Source organism: Ascidiella aspersa, chromosome 6 (genome assembly GCF_963924565.1).
Source record: "Ascidiella aspersa chromosome 6, kaAscAspe10.2, whole genome shotgun sequence".
Taxonomy (NCBI): Eukaryota; Metazoa; Chordata; class Ascidiacea; order Phlebobranchia; family Ascidiidae; genus Ascidiella; species Ascidiella aspersa.
Genome location: NC_139452.1, coordinates 26,428,120 through 26,455,368, shown reverse-complemented (window position 1 = coordinate 26,455,368; position 27,249 = coordinate 26,428,120). Strand labels below are relative to the sequence as shown.

Genomic DNA, 27,249 nt, shown 5'->3' with positions numbered 1-27,249 from the left:
TAAGTCACTATTTTCAAATGACTTGACGTGACTTAAGTCACTATTTTCAAATTATTTGACTTGACTTAAGTCACTATTTTCAAATGACTTGACGTGACTTAAGTCACTATTTTCAAATGACTTGACATGACTTAAGTCACTATTTTCAAATGACTTGACGTGACTTAAGTCACTATTTTCAAATGACTTGACTTGACTTAAGTCACTATTTTCAAATGACTTGACTTGACTTAAGTGCACTCAGGTCACAATTTTCAAATTATTTGACTTGACTTAAGTGCACTTAAGTCATTATTTTCAAAGAATTGACTTGACGTAAGTTGTTTTGGCAAAAATACTTGACTTGACTTTAGTCGTTTGGACAAAGGACCTGACTTGGACTTAAATGCACTTAAGTCACTATTTTTAAATGACTTGACTTGACGTAAGTCGTTTTTGTAAAATGACTTGAATTGACTTAAGTCGTTTGAACAAAGGACTTGACTCGGACTTAAGTGATGGGATCAAGAGTTTGTAGAAATGTCTAACGACGTCAAAACACTGCTTGGCATAGCAATTCGTTATTTACATAAATGTTTTTCTTATAGGTCCAGTTTTGGTCCAAAAAATCAAAATTTCCAAATAAAAAAAAACCATCATTGTAGGTCAAAATAATCGTCTCAGACTTATAAAATCCCTCTCGTATTACCCGATGATAGATTGTAATTCCACTGGAAACATTTTCTTCCATCATCCATCGACGTCAGTTTCCACGTCGTGTTGAGAAAAACCAATACCTCCCCCATGTTAGGGGGGCACGTACCGATCAGCGCCCAAACGTCCCTGGGTACCGGGGGCTGTCCCCTGCTCCATTTCTGGCACTTGTGACCGGGGGAGCTTTCGAAGTCGACACTGGGGGTCAGAGGGTGGGTGTCCACCCCTAAAATACCGGTGCTTTTGAATCGAACCTGAACATTTGAAACAGAGTATTTTCGAGTAAATTGCAGTATTCTGAACATGGTATTTTATGATTGCACATACGTCGAAGTAAAGTCCCGTTTACACTATAGCTGCACTGAGCGGAGCTGAGCTGCCCTGGTCGTGGAATTGTTTTCACTACAGCTGCAGTGAGCTGCGCTGTGCGTAAAAATCGCGACAAAACGTAATGTTTTTCTATAGCTGCACTTGGCTTGAGTTTAGCAAAGCGTGGAAATCGCTCCAAAGCGTATTTTTTTCCAGCTGCGCGGGGCTTGAGTTTAGCAAAGCGTAACTTTAAGCTAGCTGCAGCTGCTGCACGGGGCTTGAGTTTAGCAAAGCGTAACTTTAAGCTAGCTGCAGCTGCTGCACGAGGCTTGAGTTTAGCAAACATGAAACGCTCGCCACAATAGAATTTAAATGCAAATTACGCCCAGCGCAGCTCAGTGCAGCTGTATAGTGTAAACGGGCCTTAAGTATGTCCGATAATATCGGATCGGATCTATAGTCGACACCAAGAGATAGTATCGGGTCAAGTCCGATACTAGGGTGCTATCGGTGCCGATCCGATACCAAATTCATGAAAGAATTTCAGCGTTTACAAGCGCAGAGATTCTGCCTTAAACGGTAATTTTATCAAAAAATGGTATATATCTACATAATAAAACTGAACTTCCTAACTCTAAAACACATTTTGGCCTAAAAACTTAGTATGCAATCAAATTGCGATTCTTCTTTTCTAAATTATAGGCTATCGGTATCGGAATAAATTGTCCAGTATCGGACAGGCTCAGCGGTTCTCAACCAGTGGGCCATGACTCACTAGTGGGCCATGGAAACATTTTAAATGAGCCACAGACCCATTTAAAAAAGCTAGATTTATTGAAAAATTTAGTTTCATTTGTGTCACTACACCTAATTTTACAGGAATAATGCCTTGGGGAGGAATTGAGTAGGAATGTAAATGAAATGTAAATTGATTGTTATATGCGTCGCTATATTTTGTTCTAAACCTTTTTGTAGTTTGTCCATTCATAAATATTTTTTGGGCCACAGAACTTTTGTACAACGAAAATGGGCCACGAACGAAAAAAGGGTGAGAACCACTGGGCTAGCCCTATTTCAAACTTAATTTTTTTGTTTTAATAAGTCAATCTTAATTAAAGTCTCTTTATTTTGTATAACCTAAAGAAACCAATGACTCTGTTGTTACAAAAGCCTTCTTAATAAGCAGAATAGGTAGATTATAAGCAGTAAAAATAAAACGAATGTTCTACGTGGCTATTAAACAGAAAAGACAGGAACATGTGAATCTATTTTGGACTAATTTCGACATAACATTTCTGCTTATAAGAGCAGCCACAGAATGCTATAACTGGTCAAAATTTAATAGCATTGAAAACAATATATATGTTGCGCACAAAATCCAGCCCTAATCATGCCAATCTTACTTGATTCAATCTATAGACGTTCAATTCTCCTTTCTTCTCCGACCACTTTCTTGACGCCGGGTGTTGCCACACTTTTGGGGACTTTCCCGAAATGTAGTGGCCGGCGACGGCCTGGTACTCGGTGACGTCACGAGGTACGTCATAGACGGGAACCCACGTCATCGCCTGGTCCTCGTAGATGTTGGTGACGTAGGTGCGAATCCCGTCGGTTGAGAGAATGGTTTGAAACGTCATTTCCTAAAAGAGACAAAGATTTGAAATTGATAGAAGCTCGGGATTTTTAATGATATTATTTAATGTGTTTTGATTCTTTATTAGTCCTGGTGCGCCAAAGATATTAACAGGGGTTAGCTATACTTGGTGAACAAAAAATGGTGGGCTTCTTTCAATTTAAATCTAAATAACAACGATAACTAAAACTAGATAGGAGTAGATAGCTACTTAAACATCAAAGTCGCATTTTTTTAGTTGTTTTGTCCCCCAATTAAAGGTCCCTAGAGGGAAACACTCCAAACCCTGTGAATCGCACCTGTATGTACGTCATGTCTAAAAATTTGAAAATTCTACGGTTTATAATGGTGAAAATAACGGCCCAAATAGACTTAAAAGCGAAATGCTTTATTATTCAAACGTTTCGGCAAATGCACATGCCGTCATCAGTGATATGAAGGCCACATCAGTTACACCCGTTTATATAGACATAATAAAGCATGTCGCTTTTTATGTCTATTTGGGCCGTTATTTTCACCATTAAACTTATGAACAGATCAGTATATAGTGTTCCAAACTACGATGTATACTTTTCCTAAAAAGCTCCGGAAAAATATCGGGCTGAAACATACCGAAGTAAGCCAAAAAAACATTTGTCTAAAATAAATCCATATTCTGAAACATACTGAAACATACCAATCGTAAACAGAAAAAAATACATATTTAAATTTTCGGCCGATATAATTACGTCATACTGCCTCACCTCGTCACGTGACGGCCACGGTGGCGCCACGTTGTCCCACGTCACAATGGCCACGTGTTTGGGCCGAAAGTTTGCCGGCAGAAGTTTCTGGATTCTTTGCGACAACCTGTATTTTCCCTTTCGTTTCCGTTTGTCCACCTGAACCAGCGCGTCCATGTCGTACAACTGATACCACATCTGGATTATGGACAATAAGGCCATGTTAGGAGCACAATGGTTGGAGGTTGTAGTAAGACGTAATACAGAAAGTAGGTAGCATTTTGAACGTTTCGAATAACTCTTTATTCATTTTCAACATCAAGGCCACGTTAAATCGGTGTTTGGCATTGAAAAGGCAACTCGATCAAAACTGATGATTACGTTAGAAGATTATAGGTTATAGTTTCGTTTACACCTCTTAAAAGTTTGTTGGAAGACAAGTTCTCAAAATTGGCTACTAGATACCAGTGTTTTAATGACTTAAGTCTAAGACTTAACTTAAGTACATTTGAGTTATTTGAGAAATAATGTGGATTTGACAAGTCTTTTAAGCAAAATTACTTGACTTGACTTAAATGTTTAAAAAAATAGTAGATTGACAACTGAAGGTACCGGTAACCAAACTTTTTACATCTAAAATAAATTTGGGCATAAAAACTTATTGATAACGACGTAATTTGGTATTGGATGAAATCGCGATTCTTTTCTAGCAAATTATAATCTATCGATTTCGCAAATGAATGTCCAGCAGACATCCTTATGCCAAATAGAAATTTTGATTTTAATTAGTCGATCTAAATTCAAGTCATTGTTTCATTTAAAAGTCATTTTTATAAGGAATTGCAATGTGACACGTAAACTGAAGATGATACAAGTTCGTATCGAAACGTCCGAATCAAGATGATGTTGGTTTACTCGATCATTTTGGCTTTGTTCAAATTATCAAGCTCCATTTTATTCAAATTATCGAGCTACATTACGCATTCGTGCTAAGTGTCCACAAATGTCATTTTTTCCTATACCTTAGCTCGGTGCCGCAAAGTAGTGTCGGTCCACATCGGAGCTACCCAGGCGCATATATGTGGGCTGGTTGAGTAAGGGGGAACCCCTGTCTTGAAATCCACAGGATGCCGGTAGCTTTCCTTCCACTGGTTGTCCGACCAACTGGTCAGGTTAGTGATTAGAAGGACGCCATTTTCGGTCGCCTTAATGATTCATAAAACATCAAATAGACAACGTATATTAAGGTAAATAGGGTTGCTTGTTGTAAATGCCACATGCACAAACATCGAATAAATAAGTAAATAAACAACAACCAACTACTTGAATCGAAGTCTATTCACAAAAAAACTTTGCTATATATTATAGGTGTTTTTTATTAAAGTTTCTGGGAAAAAATATAAGTTTTCGGGAAAAAACAACATATTTTCCTAAAATATAAGAATCGCCTGCCGTGTAAATTATTTCCAAACGTTTAAAACAATAAATTTAAATGCCTATTCAAACCAAGGGCACTGTATACTTTAACAATTCCACCCACATAGAAACTTTTGCACGTCTCCGCATTCCCGTTCGCATCCTGCAGGGGAATTCCCGATGGTATGACAACGATGGGCGTGACGTGTTCACCGGTTGCCATGGTTACGATCCTGACCCGGGCGTCTTTAGCTTTAAAGCCGAACAGAAGTGTTCTCGCCTCTATACAGAAAATGTTCGTTAATGATTTTGCGAGCAGGACGTTTGCGATGAAACATTTTTGTTTATAGGAAGAAAAAAGGAGGAAAAATTTACAGATAGATTGATAGATTTAAATTTGTTTTGGAACAACGGTATATACAGAAGCGTCCGTTGTTCCTATAGGGAGATGGGGGAACTGTTAGGTCATCTAGTCCCCCTGGCTGTGCTTCAATTCGTGTTAAGCATTTTGGACTTAAGGCGAAACAAGATTGCAAAAAGAATTATTCGTAAATACATGACGAACAAAAAATACAGAACAAAATACATTATTTTAAACAAAATTAGCTTTACATTTAAAACATTTTTAACATTTTGCGGCTAAGCCGTGGACCCTATTGTGAAGAAATTGTATGATGTATAAAATATATATTTAAAATCCGATTTTTCAATATGTAAATACGATTTTGTGCCAACTTTGTTTTACCTTTGCATTCTCCGTCGTAAGCGCTGTCATTTGAACTGATGCTCCTGTACCCGTCCAAGCACTCGCATGTGTAAGTTCCCACCAGGTTTATGCAGCGAGCGTTGACGTCGCAATTGTGTGAGCCAGTCACGCACTCGTTCACATCTAAAGCGGTTCGAAAACAGATAACGAATTGTCCGGTGATTCGCACTCAGCCACTCACATAACTATTTTAACTGGGGGTGTTTTATGCACCTCTTTGAACAGAACTGTTTGAAAATAATGTGGATGCTTTAGTGTGGTGTCTTTATAATCAAAACAGGAAACGATTTTTTTCCTTTAACTGGATAAGACCGAACTAAGAACGACATCAACGTCGGAATAAAACATAGTTCGGAATAAGACCAAAATCGGACTAAAATGCAATAGTTGTAATACCTTTTAAATAGGAATGTCCTAAAACTGACGGAATAAAACCTAAATGACCAAAATCAGGCTTATCCAAAATTTTACCTAACCCTAAAAACCACCCTAAGTACATCACTAAGTATCCTAATGATTTCAACCCTAACCTATTTTCGTACCACACTCATTACCCGCCAATAATTCCAAACAGGGCCGAAAAATTCGGTGCCAAAACAGCGGCGCCCTGACGGCGCCATTTAAAGTAGGGCGCCAAAATTTTGACACCAAAACGGCCGATGCCAGATCCATGGCTCCCGAAAGAGTGTAATATTGCCATCAATTCAATTGTTATTACTCGATCAGAAAGGGTCATTTTCCAAACTTGATAAAAATGACACATTCCGTCAGATAAGCATATCACGTTTTTTTCAATCATCAAGACGTCCTACAACTTTGCCTAACGTAAGTTTTCAAACGTACCCTGACACATTCCCCTGTACTTGTCGAAGCCGTTTTTGCACACACACTCGTACGATCCGAATGTGTTCACGCAGTTGGTCGTCTCAGCGTCGCACATCTTCGTCGGGTAGGTCGCACATTCGTCGAAATCTGCCACATTACGGTGTTGTACATTGAATTTAAAGATACACACGTTGTCAAGTTGCTTGATTCGGATAGAACTGATGATTCTGTTTGATAATTTTGAAATCGTACGATCACAGAATGCAGCAGGAAGCAATGCCAAGATTATACAACTGCGTGCGTAGCTCAATCTGTACAGCAGGCCAGGGCAAAATGCGGCCCGACAAACCCTTTAATTCGGTCCGCAGTCTATTTCACTTTAAAAAAATTGGTATTTAGGCGTAATTTGCAACGCATATGCAAATTTGTCCAAAAGTCTGTTTTTTTTCTGAAAATGTTTACATAAAGTTATACCCTACTACAAGGATGTGATCCAGCGATGCCGCTCAAAGATCTATACTTTTGGCTTGTTTTAGATACTTTAATTCAGGGGTTCTTAAACTGGGGTCCATGGACCCCTTAGGGGTCTGTGAACTAGTTTCGGGGGGTCCATAAAGGCCTAATTGAAATATTAGTCTTTTTCAAGGACCGAAATGGGCAGATTTATGAAGTCTGTTAGAATTGTGACGTCAATTTATGACGTCATGTTTGAATTTTTTGCCTACGCTGTTTCATGTGAAGCAAAAAAAATGTTAGGGGTAAAAAAAGTTTAAGAACCCCTGTTTTAATTGAAATATTTTTTGGCGATTCGAATTTTTTTCTAATTTTGCTTAACTCAATGTCCGCCGTCACTAACACATTTGCGCACAACTCCTTTCGTAATGCCAGCGTATTTAAGCTAACTCTTTAAAGCGACACAATATGACGTCTCGTTTTGTGTGAAATCCTGTTTTTTACCCGGCTCGCAACAAATTTTGTGCTTCTGTGAAAAATGAATTGCCTGAAATTTAGAAAAATCGGGATTTTGTTTTCATTGGATTTACTTAAAAAAAATTAAGCGGCCCGCTCAAAAGCGACGGCTCGGGAATGGTCGACGTATAGACTCGTGAGGTATAATCTCGTCACAGGTTTACTTGTATAGAGGCTAATCTCTTACTTGCAAATAAATCTTATTGGCAGACACATGTGCGAATTTTTTTTCCCAGTGCTGTAATCACACTGTTTTTTTTTTAGATGACTTTACTTAAGTCGTAAAGGTACAATTAATTGACTAGACTAAAGTCTAATGAACAAATAACTTGACTTGGAATTAAGTCCTTGTTTCTTATTCAAAACGTATTTTTTGAAGTATAATTAATTACGTTCTACCGAACATTTAGCTCACGTAAAGTGTCGAAAACATTAACCTATAAGTGAAGATTCAATCATTTAACCAAAACACTAAAAACACTCTAGTAAAAGTGAATAGTCCTTTGTCCATATGACTCTAGTCAAACACGTAAGGTATGCCCTTTAGAAATTATAACTTATAAACACTTAAATAAAATCGTTTACCTTTCAACACAAGCATACGTCACCCACCCTCGCATCTCACAAAGTTCCCGAACTGGTCTTCGATCCGGGTGACACCCTCCAGGCACTGACAGCGGAAAGAACCTTTCCACACCGAGCAGAAGGCCCGGTCTTCCAGCTGTCCGCAACGGTCGTGTTCGCTCCGACACCACTTGTACATTGTGTCCGGGCAGCGAACTCCGTAGCAATCCTTCACCTGTTTTAGAGCGGCGGTCGGATTATTGCTTGTGGGCTATTGGTGCACTTAAGTCGTTGTTTTTAAATGACTTAAAGTCTTTAGGGTGAAATGATGTTGACTTAAGTCGTTTGGACAAATGATTTGGGTTCAAATGAATTGCTTTCATTAACCATATTTAAAAAATCGGGTTTGTTATCTTAAGTTTTGCACGTAAACCGGTATGCTTGCTTCTTGTTGCGTTTTGGGTTACTTTTTGCTTGAGGTATTGCTCATAATAGGGCGAATTTACCATTTTTTATAGTAGGGTTTACTTTTAAGAAAGGGACTTGACTTGAAACTGACTTGCTCTAATTGTGACTTGACTTGGACTTGACTTGGTATTTATTCACAAAGACTTCAAATGAACTTAAGTTCTTTTACAAATAAATTGACTGGGATATAAGTGATTTCAAAATGACTTCTTTACAACACTGTTGTTAACTTGGAAATTTTTACTATGTTAAGACAACAAATCTAACTCTCGATATTTATATGAATTTAATGGCGATGTCAGTAAGTTGACATTTTATTCTGATACCGATACTTCGGACAAAGTTATCCTGATCCGATCCGATACTAAATTACGTCATAATATGCTAAAACGAGAGCAACAGAACAGATCGAAACGTTGCAAGTCATTTGTTCCAGATTATTAGGCAAAAAATGGATTTAACTTTTTTGTTAAACAATTTTTGTTAAACCAGTAAAAATACCATAACTATATTGTTAATCGTGGTTTACAACCCTTTCAACATTGCAAAAACTGTTACGAAGGAGAAACTGCTTAAGTTACCTAAACTACAATCTATCGTATTTTAGTATATGGTGTTTTTAATACACGATACATTTTGTGACGTGGTACTATAAATATTGTAAATATACCAATAGATCCTTAACATGTTGAAGCAACTACAAAAGTGATTAACAACCTCCAACAGTTTCTAATTTTTTATAGAAACCTTGGTCTGGTCCAATCTCAATAAATTTAACCATGTGAAGTACTACAGTGGGCGACGCATGTTGAGTCGCGATCCATATGTTAAGAAACGCTGAATTACAGGTACATCATACATATTGTGTTGTAGTACAATTGATGCAGTAGAGATGCTTGAATTTTAAATATGGCTTTCATTTTCTTTCTATTGTTCGATTAACTTCACTACGCCTAAACAAGGGGCCTTTTGGCCAAACGCGTATCTCGTTTTGATCGATTTAATACGACAGGCGTGTTTATGGCGGAAACTACAAACGCGATAAACGTACAAGAAAACGACGCGAAACAGCGATAAATGTCACTTGCGCTTCTCAAAGGTGTCATTTACGCCTTGAACGACAATGACTGGCGTTTAACCCTGACTCCGTTTAAATGCGGGCGAATACGACAAGTTGATTTGAGAAGGGGGTAAAGTTAGGGATTTTACTTATTTCGGGCAAGCAAATAATGTATGACAAATGTTTTGAAATCAGCATATTTGCCTGTTTTTAGAAAAGTTTAATTGTTTAAAAAAATATTGAGCTCCCGATAAGCGATATCTACTTTTTACTTTTGGATTATGTTTTTTTACAACAAAATGTGATCATGTTTTTATGTTTGCTTGATTCGAGTAAAAAATGACAATTAACGCTTTCCCGCGCAAGCTAATTATGGGATTTAATGAGAAAAACAGAACTCAGCAAACAGAACCAAAAACATTTTTGTAATAATGTTCACCATATATGCTGTACACTCGAGCACAAATTTGCGAAAAATCATTCGAAACAATTTACATCGTTTTAAATATACCGTTGCTGGCAGGAATTGTGTCAATTATAAATAGATCGTCAGACAAAGATTTTTATTATATGTGCCAACGTTTCTATGATCTATTCAGATAATCTTTATTTGGGTAATTACCTTGCGACTTCGAAAATTACTGCGCATATATATTTTGTTCGAAGATTAACTGAATAAGTTTTTTTTTTAAACTTTGGCAAATGTAACAAAAATATTTGTCGGACGGCCAATTGACAATTATAAAGTTGTTTTGTTTGGAATTATAACTTGCAATTATCCTGGTGTCATAAAATTATGCGCTGCAGCAGGAGAAACGTCGCTACCCACAATACCCCTCCCTAACCCCCTTAAAAAAAGACGGTCCCCGTAGGCAGGTGCTTATAATTCTTCTTGTCGCATTAATAATTTACCGTCAGCGAGAAAATGCTATACTTGGATCCATAACTGGCCCTCGCCACACTTGAGTGGCAGATTATTACGACGCTTGTCGCTGCCAATTATAAACTGGAAACAGCAGCGCCATGGACAGAGAAAACCGCTATGCTTTGATGCAAAGTGCGTGTAATTACGACAAGGCCGGTATGAAGCGCTAATAAAAGTGGAGGGTCACAATAATAAAATAATTGACTTTTGGCAATCTATTTAAATAAGAATGGGTACCGATTATATATAAAGCTGATATATCTCCAAACCACAAATAATGCATTATTATTCGTCAAAACGTAAATACAAATTTTTGAGGACTTTCGTCAGACAAAGAAAATATAAATGACTCATAATATGCAAACAAAACTGTACTGAACCTTGATAAATTGCAGTTGTGATATGCCAATTGTTTTTAGTTTAAAATTGCATTCTGACAACATCTTTCAAATATACACTTTAATTTAAATTTAGGAAAGCCCGCGGCCGCAGTTTGTTGACCCCTGTAGTAAATCAACAGCCATCAGTTGATGTTAAATGGCAACAGTGAAACAAGAATAAAAGTACGGTAGCCTACGTGTAGTGATGTCAGTGTATCACGATTTTCATATACCGTAAACGCGCATTCTGTAGTTAATTAAACAGGTGTATACTTCGTTTAAACTTGCATATATGTCCTACATTGGATCTTGTTTAAACAGAACTGTGATATTTACACTTAAATGGAATTAAAAACAATACAATACTCAAGGTTGCATTCAAAGACTGTAGGCCTATGCTAAAATAACCATGAACCCCTACGAGTTTTACACGCACCCCTTAATGGCAGGGTTCAAAACAATACAGGGGTTCTTAAACTGGGGATGGGGGTAAAAAACTAGATTTAGGCGCTCCACGAAGGCCTAATTAAAATCTTAGTGTAATCATTTAAAAAACGGGTTAAACTTTTCAAAGAAAAATTAATTTCTAATAAAAACGGCGACTGGCGCTTTCTAAAAAAAACAGCAGATTTCGTAAGTGTAATTGTTTTATGGTTTCAATTCATTGTGTGATCTCCTACAATTCAAAGCCGAACCTTGGTCCAAAAAAAAACAAAACAAAAATGTTTCGGTGTTAAAAGAAGTTTAAACACCCCGATGATCTAAATCTAAAAGAAATGAATATCACTGGCCATACCTCCATGGAATGCTTCTTGCACATCATTCCCTTGTTGGTAGGCTTCGGATCGTCACATTCCCGGGTTCGAATCCTGACCCCGTCGCCACAAGAAGAAGAACAATTGCTCCACGACGACCATTTGCCCCAGTTGCCGTTGGCTAAAGAAAAAATAACCAAAGTTTTCCGATAACCGTATCTAGTTTCACAATTGTTCGATGAAGTTAGTTTCTGTTTTACTCACAGCCACCAGGTATAGCATTTTCATTGGTTATTTAAGTATGACGTCACAGAATAGATCGTAGCGTGACGTCACTAAAAATGTAACTCAAAGAGGGCGTTACGTTGCCGACAAACTCTCGCGCAAATGTAATATCTAAACTCCAAAGGACTGAATGTATTCTGAGTTGTTAAGACCAATTAAAATTCGCGGGAGAAAATTCGCATTTTTTCGGTACACTGTTTTATTTTTCTTTCTTTCTTTCTTTTTTTTTTTCTTATGACTAAAATATCTTAATTCGAAAGAATGATTTTACTTTTTGTGAGAAAGCGCTTTTAGGCTGAAAAAGAATTAGTACGAAACTTCACGGGAAGATATTATAAGATAAAAATTGGCACGCTGGCATGTTTGAGTTGGACGCCCCTGTCTTAATTAAATGTACACTTGTAAAAAATAATACCTTTTCTTATACATTCTGCCTTGTGGTAAGCAGTTGACTGCTGTGTACCATGCTTTTCCAACAGCACCAATTGAAATAGTTGATTGCTCAATGCATGTGTGACCTCCTCATTTCTTTCAAACTAAATCTAAACTAGCTAATGTACAAGCAATCAGCTCAACCAGACGTATAGTGACGTAACAATTACATTTAACGCAAGGAAAAGAGAACGCAGATTTGGTAACACAAAACAGACCAATTAAAAACTTACATACCGTACGTATAACTGTAACGAATGAAACATTTTGGCTTAATAAAACCTGGACATTTTGGCAACTAATCGGGACGCCGGTAAGGGTCCTAAAAATCCGGACTGTCCCGCCCAAATAGAGACGTATGGTAAGCTTAATAATGCTCCATCTTAAGAATATTTTTTAAAATTAAAGTTATTATTTTAAGGAGCTAACCTTGCATATTTTATTGCACAATAGGTATTTTTCGACAAAAAATGTTTTTCATTTAAAACATAGCGATGAAAAATCATCAATAAAAATTATTAGGTGGTAGCCTAATGGTAGTAGGCCCTATATTCAAACAAGGGTTGCAAATTTCAAAATACAAGAAAAATACTTCAACCCAGGACAATAAAAATATTTAATACCTTAACTTTAGCTTATAATATTTATCTTTTTTGTTATGCAACGAAAACAAAAACAAAAGAGTATACAACAGTCAAAAACACGCAGATGGTAAAACCAATTTTTAAATGCTATAATGTATATCTTTTTACGTTATGTGGCTATGGCAAAGAAAAACTTTATGCAATAAAAGAATAAAATATTCAAGGAATTTGTCAGAATACGTCAACAAAACGATGTCTTACAGCTGTAGTAAAATATTAATGTTAATACATTATTTATTAAAATTATATAACATGTTTAAAATAGACAGGTATGTATATTGCAATGTGCCACTTCGAAAATATATTATTCTAATTAAATGGCAAGTCGTGCTAAAATACTAAATAAATCTTGCGGATTGTCTTTTCGGCAGAATTTTAGTTGAAAATTACCTATTTAATTGCAAGTCAATAAAAACAATTGTCGACCCTGGTGTTAGAGCAGGGTTTCTTAATCTTTTTTTACCGCGGACCCCTAAAATTTATTTTGCTTCGCATGGACCACTGTATAGGCAAGAAAATTTCAAAAATGACGTCACAATATAAATAGACTTCAAAAATCTGCTGATTTCGGTCCAAAATGTGAAAGAGAAATAGAGTCTAAATACATTGAGTGCAAAACTGTTTTATTTAAATTAAACTGTTTTTCATGAACAATTGATTGCTTTTAAATATAGACTAATATTTCAATTAGGCTTTTATTGATCCCCTAAAGATAGTTCACGGACCCAAAGGGGTCCATGGACCCCAGTTTACGAAACCCTGTATTAGATTGACTTACTTACCTTCGTCACAAAGCGCTCCCAGGTAGGATTTTGGACATTGACAGGAAAAGCTTGGTTCGTGCTCAATGCACTTTCCACCGTTCAAGCAAGGAAGTCGCTCGTCCACGCAGTTTACTGCGTCTGAAAAAACAAACGTTTCATACTTTCTTACTTTCCACTTTTCTCACTAATGACACTTGCTTACTTATCGGAACATTAAATTGTTTACTGTTTAACCTCAAGAGATGTTTTTTTATGTCTGGCTTTAATGTACGTCGTTAGGCTACTATGGTCAATTATAGAAAAACTCTGTTGAAATGTTATTCAGATTAATAGGCAGCAAAATTTGTTTATTCGTCAGTATAGAACTATATCCTCAACTTTTTATTACTTGTGTTAAATTTACCTTTAAAAAAAAATCTTTTACGTTGAATAAGTTAATTTATTGGTATCGGCTAGGCACTGATATCGCCCTAGCACCGGACGTGTAGCGATACCGTCAGCTGGTCTCGGATATCAGCGCCTGCCTGATATTACCGGACACCCAGATTTCGAACTATTAGTCTAACTCTTTTATTAAAAAAGACTTGACTTGGACTTAAGATATTTTACGACTGACTTGACCGGCACTTGAGTCATTTTGACATGACTTATTTACAGCACCCAAAATCACCGAATTAGTCTATTCCAGTCCTTCTCAAAGTTTTGTAATATTCCCAAACACTCGCCAATTCATTCCCAGAACTTTTTTATTTATTTATTACTTCGATGTACCCTACGGATAGAAAATCTAACCTACAGGGAACTATAGTTGACAAAATTAAAAAAAATATGCAAAACTGCAATGGACACATTTGCGCCAAAAGGCAAGTGTAAAACTGCCTGCATTGGTTTATATTTCCTAAATAGCTGTAACTGTAAAGAAACAATAGACTATTATGCAACTGTTTCGAAACAATAGACTTAGAATCTATTATATTATGGGCCTAATTAAGATTGTTTACAATACCAATCATTACAGTTAAATACGCTTGTTATTGCATATAACCGATCAAATAAAATCTTTTATCCATTTTTTTCTACCGGATTTTACCCTAGAACAAATTCCTGAATTAAAAATCCGTACTAATTAAGCCAAATGGGTCCCTTTGAGAACCACTGGTCCATCTTTTTGCATACCTTTGCAGTCCAGCGGCTGTCCCACCCACACGTTGTTGGAGTCGCACACCACAGTTGTATTGCCCTGTTCTGGGTCGTTGAATGGCGAACACAGGTAATTGACCTCCAGTCCGTCGTCGGAAACGTTGAACACTGAGTGCTTACCGATCGGTGGATAGCCGCAACGACCTAGGATGAAATAGAGGATACAGGATTACGGGGAATTTAGTTGACAAAAGTGTTTTGGATTGAAAACTTTTAGACTGAAAACGCTGGCAATGTGAAACGATCATACTCATATATGTTGAAACAAAATTAAGGCACTTTTGGAACGGATAGAAAAGTATCCTAAAAGGCCATTTACGGTAGTTCAGCAAGGTTTCTTTAATACGAGATTAACTCTCTATAGTTGTACTACGCATGTTGTAAATACCAACAGACTCTTTAGATTTAGATATTTAAGCGCAATTACATTTCGCGGGGAACCAAATACTAAAATTAATAAAGTGGATATCACAGCGAAGCATTGGCGACCCAAAGATATTCACTAAACTTTTTGCAAATTTAAAGTGAACAAAAAAAAAGATTGTAGCATTAAGTGCTTTAATTTTAACAAATGTGGGTCGTGTCTTCATATTGCCCTCGTAATGTTTGTAAAGTTGGGAAATATCTTGCAGAGAAACAATCTCAGTAAATCTAACTATATAAAACTACCGCAGTCGGCGACCCAACCAAATCAAACGGTGGCCTATTTGGTCGCGACCTATGAGTTTAGATTAGAAGCACTGCCATAATGCCAAGGAATTAGTATTTATCGAAAGGTACCAGTGTACCGTAATGAGAAAAAGATTACACCTCTATTACAGATTTCATCAAATGTGGTCTTTATAGGCGCCAAACCAAATATAGCCAGGCAAAAGTAAAAAAATAAAATAAAATAGAACGAAACAGTTCTACTACACAACAAACACGGATATAAGACAAAACTGTTTATATACTTACTGTTTCCCCAAGCTTTCGTTTGTGTTATACCGTAGCAGCAAATTGCCAAAACGATCAAGTTAACATTCATGACAACAAGGTACACCTGGTTTCAGCGTAAATTTACAGATGCAACCCTGAACGTTAGATATGCCATAAACGATGTTCCGCTATCTCTGTAACTTTGTTGTCCTCTCCGCTATCTCTTATAAGCTTCGTCGCGAAACACCAAGTTCACAGCAGCGTGGGAGTTCACCAGATAAAAATTGCGTTGCAATAAACTGCCTTTTGCGGAGTGTGTATTCGCTACGATCGGCGGCGCATGTTTCTCATTGCTTGGAGTATTTTCTGTCGAGTGAAGACGGACGGGGCGAAAAAGATCGCCGTCAAGCCACTCATCAAACATTTATTGCAATAATGCGGCGGCGCCATCGCGTCAAATGACGTCTTCTCTTGTTACGGCGAATGTGGCTTTGACAATAAGCATGAACTTTTGCGACATCGAAACTGCGACTTTAGAAATGTAAATTTAGCTTTTAAGGTAGAATTGCTGCGTTTTTTATTAACAAATCAATGTTGCAATTGCAATATTAATTTGGTATCGGGTCGGCACCGATACCACTCTAGTATCGGACGAGCACCGATACTACCATTTGGTATCGAAATGTGCCACAAGTGATAGAAGTAATCGACAAGGGTATGGCCTATCCTATTTTATGTTCTTTAGACAAGTTTTAAAGTTTCTTAAAATTAAAATTAAATTATTTTATGTTTCCTAAATGGTAATGGAACGGTGGGCAACTTTAAGGTTTGCTTGATTGACAAAAGTCACATAGTTTAACAATCATACAGCGCCCCAGAGGGGTGAATCAAAGGGGGATGGGAGGGGGGTTAATAGGGCGGCACGTGGCCATTTAGTTTTGCCTATTTTAACTAAGTAGGCCGATATGCAAAACTTTTCGCTAGTATCATTATTTTTCTGGTATGTCTTGACCCATTTTGATAAAATCGTATTTATCCAAAGACGCCGTGCCCCTAACCCCTCATTTTACCTGCGAGAGCTTTGAAGACTGTAATAACTATAGTTCGTACTGAAGGAAATTTTGTTTTCTTAAGTTACCGATAAGGCTTTTCCCAGTACCGCGATAAATTATTCACAAACGTATAGTCGACGGCTTGTTCAGATCATAGTTTGACCTCTAATTTCTTGGTAATTAAATTAATGTTTGGCTTAAACTTCTTTCTTTAAACAATGGGTAGCCTATATTTGTTTTACAAACCGTATAAGCTTATATAGTCCCAGTAGTGAAAGTAAAACTAACTACCCCATCTTAAGTTTTGTGTAAATTTGTCTTATTTTGTGCGTGCAACGTAGCGAACATATTGTGCGACTTGACGCGAATTTTCACATTGTTTGATTTCAGTGACAAATATTTTTTTACGAAGCGTATTACAAGGCGCTTATTGCCATATTATATAATGACAGTGTAAACGGAAACATATTTTTATTATTTTTTTACAATATTTTAATGTAGTGTTGGAATGGTTCTTTTGTGTTTGCATAAAAATCGTAAACAACATGAATGTTAGTGAAAATAATTTAGCGCGTTTTCATGCTTGAATGCGCAAAACCAAAACATTTAAATGCTTGAAAATTTGTGTTTGTTTGTGATTGAGTTAAGTCTTCATATTTTTTTTTATATACTATTAACTATAGTCTTACACAAGTTGATTTTTATTGACGTGCATTGTGTTCACTTAATAACTAGATTTGGAAGTGTATTCAATTTCCTTGTTTTACCGCTATTGTTTAGTATCGTATTGTCACTTGTCAGATACAATCAAACTTTTAGGTTTCGTCCAGGGTCCCGGTTTCTATTCCATAGACTGCATTCCATAATAAGACTGCATTCTATAATTAGACTGCATTCTATAATTCGTGGCCAAAGATTTGTGAAAAAATGTTTTTGGATTAAATCTTACGCCGTAATTGGACGGTATGTAAACATGTGCCAAAAAACGAATAGTTTTTATTGTTCCAAGTTTGCGCGACTGTAATAACGTTATTTGTTATATTTGCATGGCTGAAAATGGAGTACTCAGTACTATACTGAAAACCGTTAGCGGAACGAAACTTTTTCTTGCTAAAAATTTGTACTTTTACATTATAACTTGCTCTTTAACAGGTTTTAGGGTTGCACAAATAAGAATTAGTGTACCATGGCCCAACCTGAAGCCCTCGATTTTTCAATGATGCTTTACAGCAATCGTTTGAAGACCTTTGAGGGCTGGCCGTTCTTGGCCGAAGAGGGGGCCAAATGCACCGCCGAAAAACTGGCTCAAACCGGTTTCTACCGCCCCAATTTGGAAGGCGAACCGGACAACACGAGATGCTTTATGTGCTTCAAAGACTTGGAGGGCTGGGAACCTGCCGATAGTCCGGAATCTGAGCATAAGGACCACAGTTCGCGTTGTCCCTTTCTGCAGATGAAAGTTAAGGACGTGCATCAGATGAGCATTCGCGACTACATCAAGCTCTGCTACAAGGTCTGCTCTGCCCAGCTGCAAAACGACCTGAAAAAACAAATCAAAACCTTGGAAAAACGGAGGGATTTTTGCGAAGATGAGCTGAAAAACAAATGACCGGCTTATTAGGAATAGTTTGCTTATTATTCTGTATTTGCCTAACTTTGCTATTTCTGCCATTGTATAGAATTAAATTTTGGAAAAATACACCAATAATAAGTAATCAAATTTACGCATATTTTTATCTTTTGATTTAGACATAATATAAGTAAGTTTTTTTCAAACTAATTTGTTATATTTTGCAAGTGATAAAAAACTTACACATGAACATTCAAAAAGTGTTTATTCATAATGAGAAAATTGTCAACAATAAAACTAGCTTTCTTTTTGGGATGCACCCCATTTTCCCACTGAACTTATTTTTTTTCCCTCTTTGGTCTCTGTTTTTTTTATTTCAATGTTTTGTATCATAAGACTTATACTGTAACAGCTAGTCTAACTATTCTCGTGGACAATATTTAAATAATCAATAATAAAATAGACATCCGAATATGGTGCTGGTAAAATTTTTAAGCGGTGGCTTTTCTTCTTTGTAACTGCCCAATGTTAACTGCTAATCTATCTTCTGTTTGTGGTGTAATACTATAACTTCTGTTTTTATTTTAGCCAATTAGGTTCCCAGTAACAAATTAGACCGAATAAAACTGTATGTCTTCAGCAAACACACAAGTGAAAGATTGTATCGTCCAGTTGTGCCGTTTGCTGAAATATGCCCCAGTTCCCGTACAAGTCAGTCCGGACTCGTTTAGGCAGGCCAAACAAAACAAGCCCAATGCTGTAAGTATCAGTAAAACAACTAGATACATATCAATGTTATAGAAGGTAAGACAGATTTAACTATTTATAAAGATAAGATTTTCAGGAATACTGTGCGAGTATATCAATCTGAATTTTTACAATATTTTTTTGCCCAAGAAAACTCTTCTGTAAAATGACTGATATTGTTGTGTTGAAAAGTAAACATTAAACATTCTAAATATTTTTCTTTCCCTAATTAACCAACCGTTTCTAATTAAAAATAACATTAATAGGGTGGTCTTGGTACCGGTCCAGGACCAAATTAATAAAGGAATGTCCGCTATGAATTGCGATCCAATGCTGCGATTCTACCTTTAAATGTAGAATTTTAAAACAAAAATAGGTTAACAACTGGTGGTAACTAAAGCTCTTTACTCTTAAAGCAAATTGCGGCTTTGTAGCCTTTAAAGAATTACCTTTAAATATTTTGCTTGTTTGGGCATAGTAATAACGTAATTTGATATCGGATCGGATCACAATATTTTTGAACAAAATACTGGGTATCGTTATTGAAATAAAATATCAAGTATTGGAGATTTCTAAACTTGACTATAGTGAAATGTGGACTAAGGGATACATATAGTACACCTACACATAATACATTTTTAAATTGAAAATATAACATTTTGGATCCTTAGATTCTTTGTGTTTTCAGGTGGATGCCATGCTGAATGTTGTTTTGTCACTCTTGCCTTTAATTGATGATTCTGCCACTTCACTCAACAGTAAAAGTCCCTCTGCCGTGTCACAAATAAGTGACATCTTGCTCAAGCACAAGTAAAAAATAAATTTTGTAATCTTTTGATATAATTCGGATCTAAGATGGATAAACAAGTAATATAGATAATAGGCATTAAGGCAGAAGTTTACCACCACAAGATAGTATTTTCCACATACGTAACTCTAAATTGTTTAAACACAGGAAAAGTAGTGTTATTGATTTGCCATAACTGACATCCAATATATTTATTTTTACATTAAAGCTTATTTAAACATGGCAATTTTCCGTGACTTAATGTCTCTGTTAAGTCATGTTCCGACTCCACAACCTTGTTTTCTACCCATTTGAGTTGAACTCGTGTTAATTTTTTGGATGGAGTCAGGCTTAACCATGCAGACCTGGTTTAAACCCTAATTTTTTACTGTGTTACAGTTACCCAAGGGCACCACTCATCATACAACAAGACACGTCCAGCTTTGAGTTGTTGATGTCTGTTGGATGGCTTTTGCATTGCACCAAAGTATTAACCACCGTCAACAGAAACGCCCTTAAAGTGACAAGCACATTTGACTTGCTAAAGAATCAAAAGTTTAGAACCAATGCTGGCAGGCACGGTTTGCCAGAAGGCCAGCACAATGGTGAAAGCACTACAGACAGAAACCGACTGGAAAACTTTGCTGAACTTTCGCTTTCACACCAAATGAACTACATCAAATGGCTGACGGGCAAAATTGAAGTTTCCTCAAATTCATTGGCCTCCTTGAAATGCTACAATTCCAGTCTCGATGCAAAGGTATTTTATTAGGCTTTATTTTTTTGAAAAATGGTTGAGTTTTTATATGCATGAAACATCAGGTATATCACACATAAACATAACAACATTTTGGTCTGACGAATTGCATAACAATAAATAATTACAACATGATAATTTTAATCAAGTTAAATATTGTTTTAAAACAAGTATGTTATATGAATTTATTATTTTTGCATGCTTGCTTAGTTTGCATATGTGTTGCTAGGTTTTTTGAAGCTTGTGGGTTAGAGCTAATGCTTCACAAAATTTCCAAAACATTTGTTTTGAATATTTTTTAGTGCTGCTAAAACCAGTGGCATGCGGTAGGCTGAAAGGCAAGACCTAAAATAAATACTTTTTTTGTCACATTGCTAAATTTAACGCGAGAAGAAATATTATCGACAACTTCAGTTTTGGCATGTGAACAACTGTCTTTTGGTTATTACCGAGGGCCAACAACCGTCCTCCTTTTGTATTTAGTCTCTTAGTCATGTTTTTTTCTTTGTCATGTCTGTACCTTGTTAATTAAATCTACAGAGGACTTAGTGAGTGATGCAAGAAATACCTAGTGGGTGTTGCCATTGTATTTGTTGTATATTAAGATTTAATTTTTTGGAGCATAATGGTTGGAGGTTGTAGTAAGGCGTAATAAGAATATCAAAGCCCATACAGAAGTAGGTATCATTTTGGACGTTTTCGAATAATAGCTATGTTGAAAATGAATAAAGAGTTATTCGAAACGTCCAAAATGAGACCTACTTCTGTATGGGCTTTGATATTCTTATTAAGATTTAATTTGTTGTTAAAATGTAATGATAGCTTATACATGTATGTCTATATACCAGTATGGTAAAGGTAGAATGCTGGCGACATGGCTACCATGTCGGCTGAAGATTTTTCCAGAAACAAATTAAATTTTCAAATGGATAAAAATGAAGATCTCAATTAAAACATACTTGTCACTAGAAATGCTGGCAAGATTCTGCCAGCCTGTTTTGTTAGGGATGTTCAAAGTAGAATATCGAATCCTTGGATTCGAATCCAGATGCGATAATTGTCAAAGAATTCGTTATGTCAATAGTAACTTCGTATTCTTTGCAGTACATTATTTGACTGCATAACAGATCATGTTAGTCAAAAAAGAAGCACTAAAACCCAACAATGCTTTAAAAACAGGACCGAATTGCTTAAGACTTCTGTGTGCAGTGTTTCATTGTACTCACTATTGGCAAAAAAATAAGTTTTGGCAACAACCTGGACAGTTGATATAATACAGTTTACAGAACTGCTTCAAATGACAGTTGTTAAGAATGTTAAACATATGGGAGATTTATTTATTATAATGTACACATGTTAGCAAATTGTTTGGGCGATTTATTGCTGTGATTGTAGGTCCTGTCCTGTGGGGTAGATTAAGATTAATCCCTTCCCCAAACAAAACCAAGGTTAGATAATTTAATAAAAATATACTAGGATTCGCTATTCTGGATTCGTTATTCTAGATTCGAAACTTATTATTCTAGAATACCTTGGGATTCTACTTTGAACATCTTTGCTATACTTTCGTTTAAAGGTTTGCAGCAATTTTTTGTGAATCCTGTGTCATTGTGCTTTAGTTAAAAAATGTTTAGAACATGGAAGTTTTATAGACTAGAAGTAAACATCTTTATGTGTGTATTGTAGGTTATGCTCGCTACAAAACAAGAATCTGCCAAGAATGAAGTGGATTTTTTGACAGCAGATGAATCCTTACTCTTTAAACATCCCAAGTTGTTACAAATGGTAATTCAACCACAAACAAACATTTCTTTACATAGAGTTGCTTGCTGCTGTGTAGTAAAACTGACAGTATTGAAATAAGTTTTTTTCATAAAGATTTTGAAGAAAAAGACAATAACCCATGGAAAATCCACAAAAATTGCATTTTTTGTGATTTAGTGTAAAAACAAGATTTGTTACAAATGGCAATTTAACACTCAATGCAGCTTTTCTTTACATAGGCTTGCTTTTTTCTATGTAATGCTTGCTGCTGTGTACTGATGGTTTGCAATACTAATTTTCTTAAGGTTTCTAAAGAAAATTATACTAACCCAAGAAAACATACAAATATTGCATTTTGGCTTCTTTAGTGTGAAAAAGACTTGGAGAGAAAGATCCAGATTCTCCAAGCGTTTCAAAAGTGGAAAGAATTGGAACCAGCATTTTGGAATTGGATGGTAAAAATCACAATTTTATTTATAAATTTATTCGTATGTAATATTGTGGCAGACTGGCAGCCTTAAATAATCCCGTGAAATTGTGATTTAAACACTTTTAAATATTTGTTATTTATTACTGGGCTTAATGGATTTTCATTTTATTACTCGGCTTATGGCATTAAAGGTAGTCTAGTCAGCTGTGTTTCATCAGTTTTCTTTTTAGTGTGGTTTGCCTTGATTGTTTTTGTGTGGGGCCTCCCATAATGCTGTTGTGTAGCACTGATATCGTTTTCTTAATAGGCCACATCATCTTAAGCATATATAGCAGTTTTGTAAACAAGTCATTTTAAATAGACTAAAGTTCCAGTCAAGTTATTTGTGAAATAACTTAAGTCCAAGTCAAGTCTTTTCTAATAAATACCAAGTCAAGTCATAATTAGAGCAATTCAACTTCAAGTCATGCCCTTGTCATTAAAATAAAACGTTAAACTACTAGAATTTTAAACTCGTATCACTATGAACAATAACTGAACTATAAAATAAATAAAACGGAACATATAGCAAGCAATTTGTTTTTCGTGCAAAAAATTGGACAAATAGCTCAATTTTATAAAAAAATACTGATTTATTTCAACCCAAGTCATTTGTCCGAAAGACTTAAGTTAAGTCAAGTCATTGACTTAAGTCGTTACAACACTGATATATAGACAAGCATAATAATCACACAGTGTACAAACTTAATTTTACTGTCTAAATTGGGCGTTTGCATATTTAAAGAACCAACAAGTTGTACTCTTTATTAGATAGTGTTTTTTCATAAACAGAAAAGTGGTTTAGAATCGGATGACAGCATCCATCCCTTGCAATTGCCACCCGATGAACAACCAATGACAACGGTTGCAGAATGCGATAAACTGCAGGATGACGTTAAAAGAACCTTGAAATGCTTCGAAGAACTTAGAGCGACTCTATACGAAGGAGAAAAGGAATGGCTCCAACTGGCCAAAACTGTAAGCTTAGTCTCACTCATGGGCGCCCAGTTTGACGTGGCAAAGAAAAAAAAAAAAAATTGTTGCGGAGCACTTGTGTAGAGGCCCTCACTATTGAATTGTCAGAATTCACTTTAGTTGAAACCAGGTCTGCGAAGTCTGTTAAAAATAACCGAATCCAACTCCCGAGTCCGACTCCGGTCAAATGTGTGATTTCGTCGTCGAGCAACGTGGATATTCAACAATCCCCTTATAGGGTGTCCTATAATTCATTCACTCACAATACATAGTTGGAAAATATTCCACCTTTACAAAGTTCAGTTGGCAGCAGTATCAGTTTAAAAATTTGGTAATGCGTATGCGCAGGTTTTTTTAAGGTTTGGTTTGGGTGACCGCTAAGTAGTTTTAAGAGACCGCAAGTGTTTCATTTAAATACCAAAAAATAGCAAGTCCAAAAGTTTTGAAACCTGGAGAAATTTGGACCGTTTCGGTCCCCCAAAACACCTTAAAAATACACTGCGCATGCGCACGTCGGACTCGGGGCTTGGGTAGTTTTACGTGGTCTTACCCAAGTCCCGAGTCCGACTCCTGGATTCCCGAGTCCGACTCCGCAGCCCAGGCTTAAACTAGGATAGAAATGTCCCCCCGTGTCCCTTCTTAATTTTTACTTTGCTTTTAATGAAACGCCACGTTTTGTTCAAGGATTCCTGCCGCCTAAGCAAAGTTCGCGTCGAACAAGAACACCGAATCCAATCCGAAGTTAACTCCTACTTGCAGCTCGTTCACAACACTGACGGCGAACCGAGGCTGCTCCCAATGCTAGGTACTGCATAGTTAAAGGAAAAAACTTTATTCTGTCTGTGATCGACTCGGTCGTGGAAAAAATAGGGATTATCCGCTACGTTTTATTGCGGTACCGATGATCGGTATTAAACAAAAAGTATTGCGATCTGACGCGGTACCTGTTACCCGTGCCCGGTACTGCATGTACACTGGGATTCGCCTAATTATGTGCCCACGGGTTCACCAGAAAGCAACAGAAAAAGTAATTCAAAGTAATTCATGAGGTCATCCCTGAAAAATTTCAAAATTTTTTTTTTTTTAAATGTCTATGTAAATGTACCAAAAGTCTATATATCTATGTAAATGTACCACAAGTCTATATATCTATATAAATGTAACACAAGTCTATATATCTATATAAATGTAACACAAGTCTATATATCTATGTAAATGTACCCAAGTCTTAAACGAAAAGCGATGCTTTGAATGTTTTGTAAACAGAATTGCCAACTTAGCGCTTCGCATCTCGTCACTTGCACTTGACCAAAAGCAAGCGTGATTGAGTGGTTAAATTAGCCGCTTGGACTTGGCTCGGAAAAAGAGTAAAAGCAATACTTTTAATAGCAACAATTTGTGCTGCTGAACTTGCTATGAAAATGTCTTCAACTGTGAGATATTTCAAAATTAACCTGTCCACAAGACTAATGGCGTATATGTTTGTTGAAAATAACCTGTTATAACTCGAGGCCGACCAAAAATTGCTAAAAGGCTCACATTTCCGCCCACTGACTGGTTTAAACTAACCTCTTAAAATGGTCTCGAAAAAACGTGTGAGCAATAATTTGAATGGCCACTTTTTGTACGCATATACTTGCTATGACAATAGTTTGATCTGGGACTTGTGTAAGTAATTTCAAAATTACTTTCACAAAGAAGCATAATGGTTGGAGGTTGTAGGAAGACGTAATAAGAATATTAAAGCTCATACAGAAGTAGGTGTCATTTTGAACGTTTCGAATAACTCTTTATTCATTTTCAACCTAGCATGTCGAAATACCTACTTCTGTATGGGCTCTGATATTCTTATTACTACTTTCACAAAGGTTGTTTGTTTATTGTAATTTAGATGTTTTTTAACACCAAAATTTGCAGAAAAAGTACGAGACCCGAAGCAATTCGTTCTCCCGATATCGGAGGAGATTCGTCGACTCGACAAAGAGGCCTGTCAGCTTTCCGGGCAACTTCTCCACCAGCGTCGCATCTGCGCTGAAGAACTTACATTACTGGCCAACACCAGACTTGACGAGAACGTTATCCTCGTTCCGGCAACGACCATTTCTTGACAAAATTCACGTTTTTGGCTGGATTAGCTGTATCTGTAAGATATGGAAAAAAGGGTCGGCAGTTAAAACCGTAGAACCGGTTTTATGGGCTTTGAGTTGGTCGGACTGTTTTCTTTTGTCGGGTTCGGGATACCTTGAGTTGGCTTGCAATAAAGGCCCGTTTACACTACAGCTGCACTGAGCTGCGCTGGGCGTAAATATCGCTCCAAACGTAACGTTTTTCTGTAGCTGTACGGGGCTTGACTTTAGCAAAGCATGAAACGCTCGCCACAATAGAATTTAAATGCAAATTACGCCCAGCGCAGCTCAGTGCAGCTGTAGTGAAAAAAATTCCACGCCCAGCGCAGCTCAATGCAGCTGTAGTGTAAACGGGCCTTAACTTTGATCTGAATTAGCCATGTTTTTGGAAAGAAAATAAAGAAGGGCGGCAGTAAAAACGCTTATCTAAATTCAAAATATTTACTAATTTTATAAGCTCTAAATTCCTTTTTAAGGCTTATTTGATTCTCGTGTTTGGGCTACCTTTAATCCTGGAATGGCGAATCTTTATTTTTCACTTACTTTTGTTTAAAAGTTTTAAACGAAATCAGAATGTTAATATAGAATAAATTAATCGAAAAATTCTTTATTATTGGAATATTTTGCCACCATTTTCTTGGGCGCAACTTGCTTTATTTATGCTCAAAATATGTTATTTCGGTACTTATTTATAAGAACTTCTTTTCAGCATATACTATGCCTGGTAGCAGCAGCATATTTATTTTATTTGTAAGATTTTGGGCCATGGAAAGGATAATTTGGGAGAAATTAAAGTTATTTTTAGGGCAAAAATGTCAAAACTACAATGTAACACTCGGCGGCGGAAAAGTCTTTATCTAATAATTATTTTGCCTTACATACTTATTTTTTTACGACATTGTTAAACCAGTCCCGTTTTTTCAAACCAACCTTAACCATTTAAGTTTAAAAATCAGAGTAAAATCAGGATCAGACATTTTTTTTGAAAAGGAATATGTATTTCGCCTATACTGGCATCGTCAGTTCCTTATTCAAATAGAACAGTGAGCGACAAGCAGAAATCTGCTGCCAATGGTTTTGGATTCCATAAAGATACGCCCTTCTATATATTAACCATTTGAACACAGTTGAGCGTAATAGATCTTATCGAAATTAAAATATTTATTTATACTTTTTGTGTTTTCGCTCTTAAATTTAGAAAACATATGGCGCATAAATAGTTTAATTTTGTAAGCTTGAATATTTTTCTTTTGTACATTTATTGATTCTAAAAA

The 27,249-nt window shown here is 36.4% G+C and overlaps 3 protein-coding genes across 3 annotated transcripts in view; 2 read left to right on the top strand and 1 right to left on the bottom strand.

The window, feature by feature from the left end:
* The window catches only part of LOC146141033 (mucin-like protein), a 40,975-nt gene extending 25,138 nt beyond the window's left edge, over window positions 1-15,837 (bottom strand). Inside the window, exons 1-12 of the mRNA XM_083392787.1 lie at window positions 15,768-15,837; window positions 14,787-14,954; window positions 13,629-13,748; window positions 11,527-11,666; window positions 7,946-8,132; window positions 6,383-6,511; window positions 5,519-5,662; window positions 4,898-5,055; window positions 4,380-4,562; window positions 3,379-3,555; window positions 2,406-2,642; window positions 803-947 (exon numbers count right to left, since the gene is read on the bottom strand). Coding sequence (XP_083248913.1) covers window positions 803-947; window positions 2,406-2,642; window positions 3,379-3,555; window positions 4,380-4,562; window positions 4,898-5,055; window positions 5,519-5,662; window positions 6,383-6,511; window positions 7,946-8,132; window positions 11,527-11,666; window positions 13,629-13,748; window positions 14,787-14,954; window positions 15,768-15,837 — 1,858 coding nt within the window. The remainder of the gene's footprint in view (window positions 1-802; window positions 948-2,405; window positions 2,643-3,378; window positions 3,556-4,379; window positions 4,563-4,897; window positions 5,056-5,518; window positions 5,663-6,382; window positions 6,512-7,945; window positions 8,133-11,526; window positions 11,667-13,628; window positions 13,749-14,786; window positions 14,955-15,767) is intronic.
* Window positions 15,838-17,938: 2,101 nt separating this feature from the next.
* Window positions 17,939-18,729, top strand: LOC146141032 (baculoviral IAP repeat-containing protein 5-like). The gene has a single exon (XM_083392201.1). The coding sequence runs from the start codon at window positions 17,967-17,969 to the stop codon at window positions 18,387-18,389; it is 423 nt and encodes a 140-aa protein (XP_083248327.1). The 5' UTR covers window positions 17,939-17,966; the 3' UTR covers window positions 18,390-18,729.
* Window positions 18,730-18,943: 214 nt separating this feature from the next.
* Window positions 18,944-26,112, top strand: LOC146141031 (tubulin epsilon and delta complex protein 1-like). The gene is made up of 8 exons (XM_083392246.1): window positions 18,944-19,109; window positions 19,786-19,907; window positions 20,284-20,644; window positions 22,328-22,426; window positions 22,774-22,860; window positions 23,667-23,852; window positions 24,534-24,654; window positions 25,767-26,112. The coding sequence occupies exons 1-8, from the start codon at window positions 18,981-18,983 to the stop codon at window positions 25,955-25,957; spliced, it is 1,296 nt and encodes a 431-aa protein (XP_083248372.1). The 5' UTR covers window positions 18,944-18,980; the 3' UTR covers window positions 25,958-26,112.
* Window positions 26,113-27,249: the final 1,137 nt, after the last annotated feature.

Coding starts and splice junctions, on each gene's coding strand:
- LOC146141031 (XM_083392246.1), top strand. CDS start 18,981: ATGTCTTCAGCAAACACACAAGTGAAAGATTGTATCGTCCAGTTGTGC. Junction 20,645..22,327: donor ATTCCAGTCTCGATGCAAAG/GTATTTTATTAG, acceptor TGTGTATTGTAG/GTTATGCTCGCTACAAAACA. Junction 22,427..22,773: donor ATCCCAAGTTGTTACAAATG/GTAATTCAACCA, acceptor TGGCTTCTTTAG/TGTGAAAAAGACTTGGAGAG.
- LOC146141032 (XM_083392201.1), top strand. CDS start 17,967: ATGGCCCAACCTGAAGCCCTCGATTTTTCAATGATGCTTTACAGCAAT.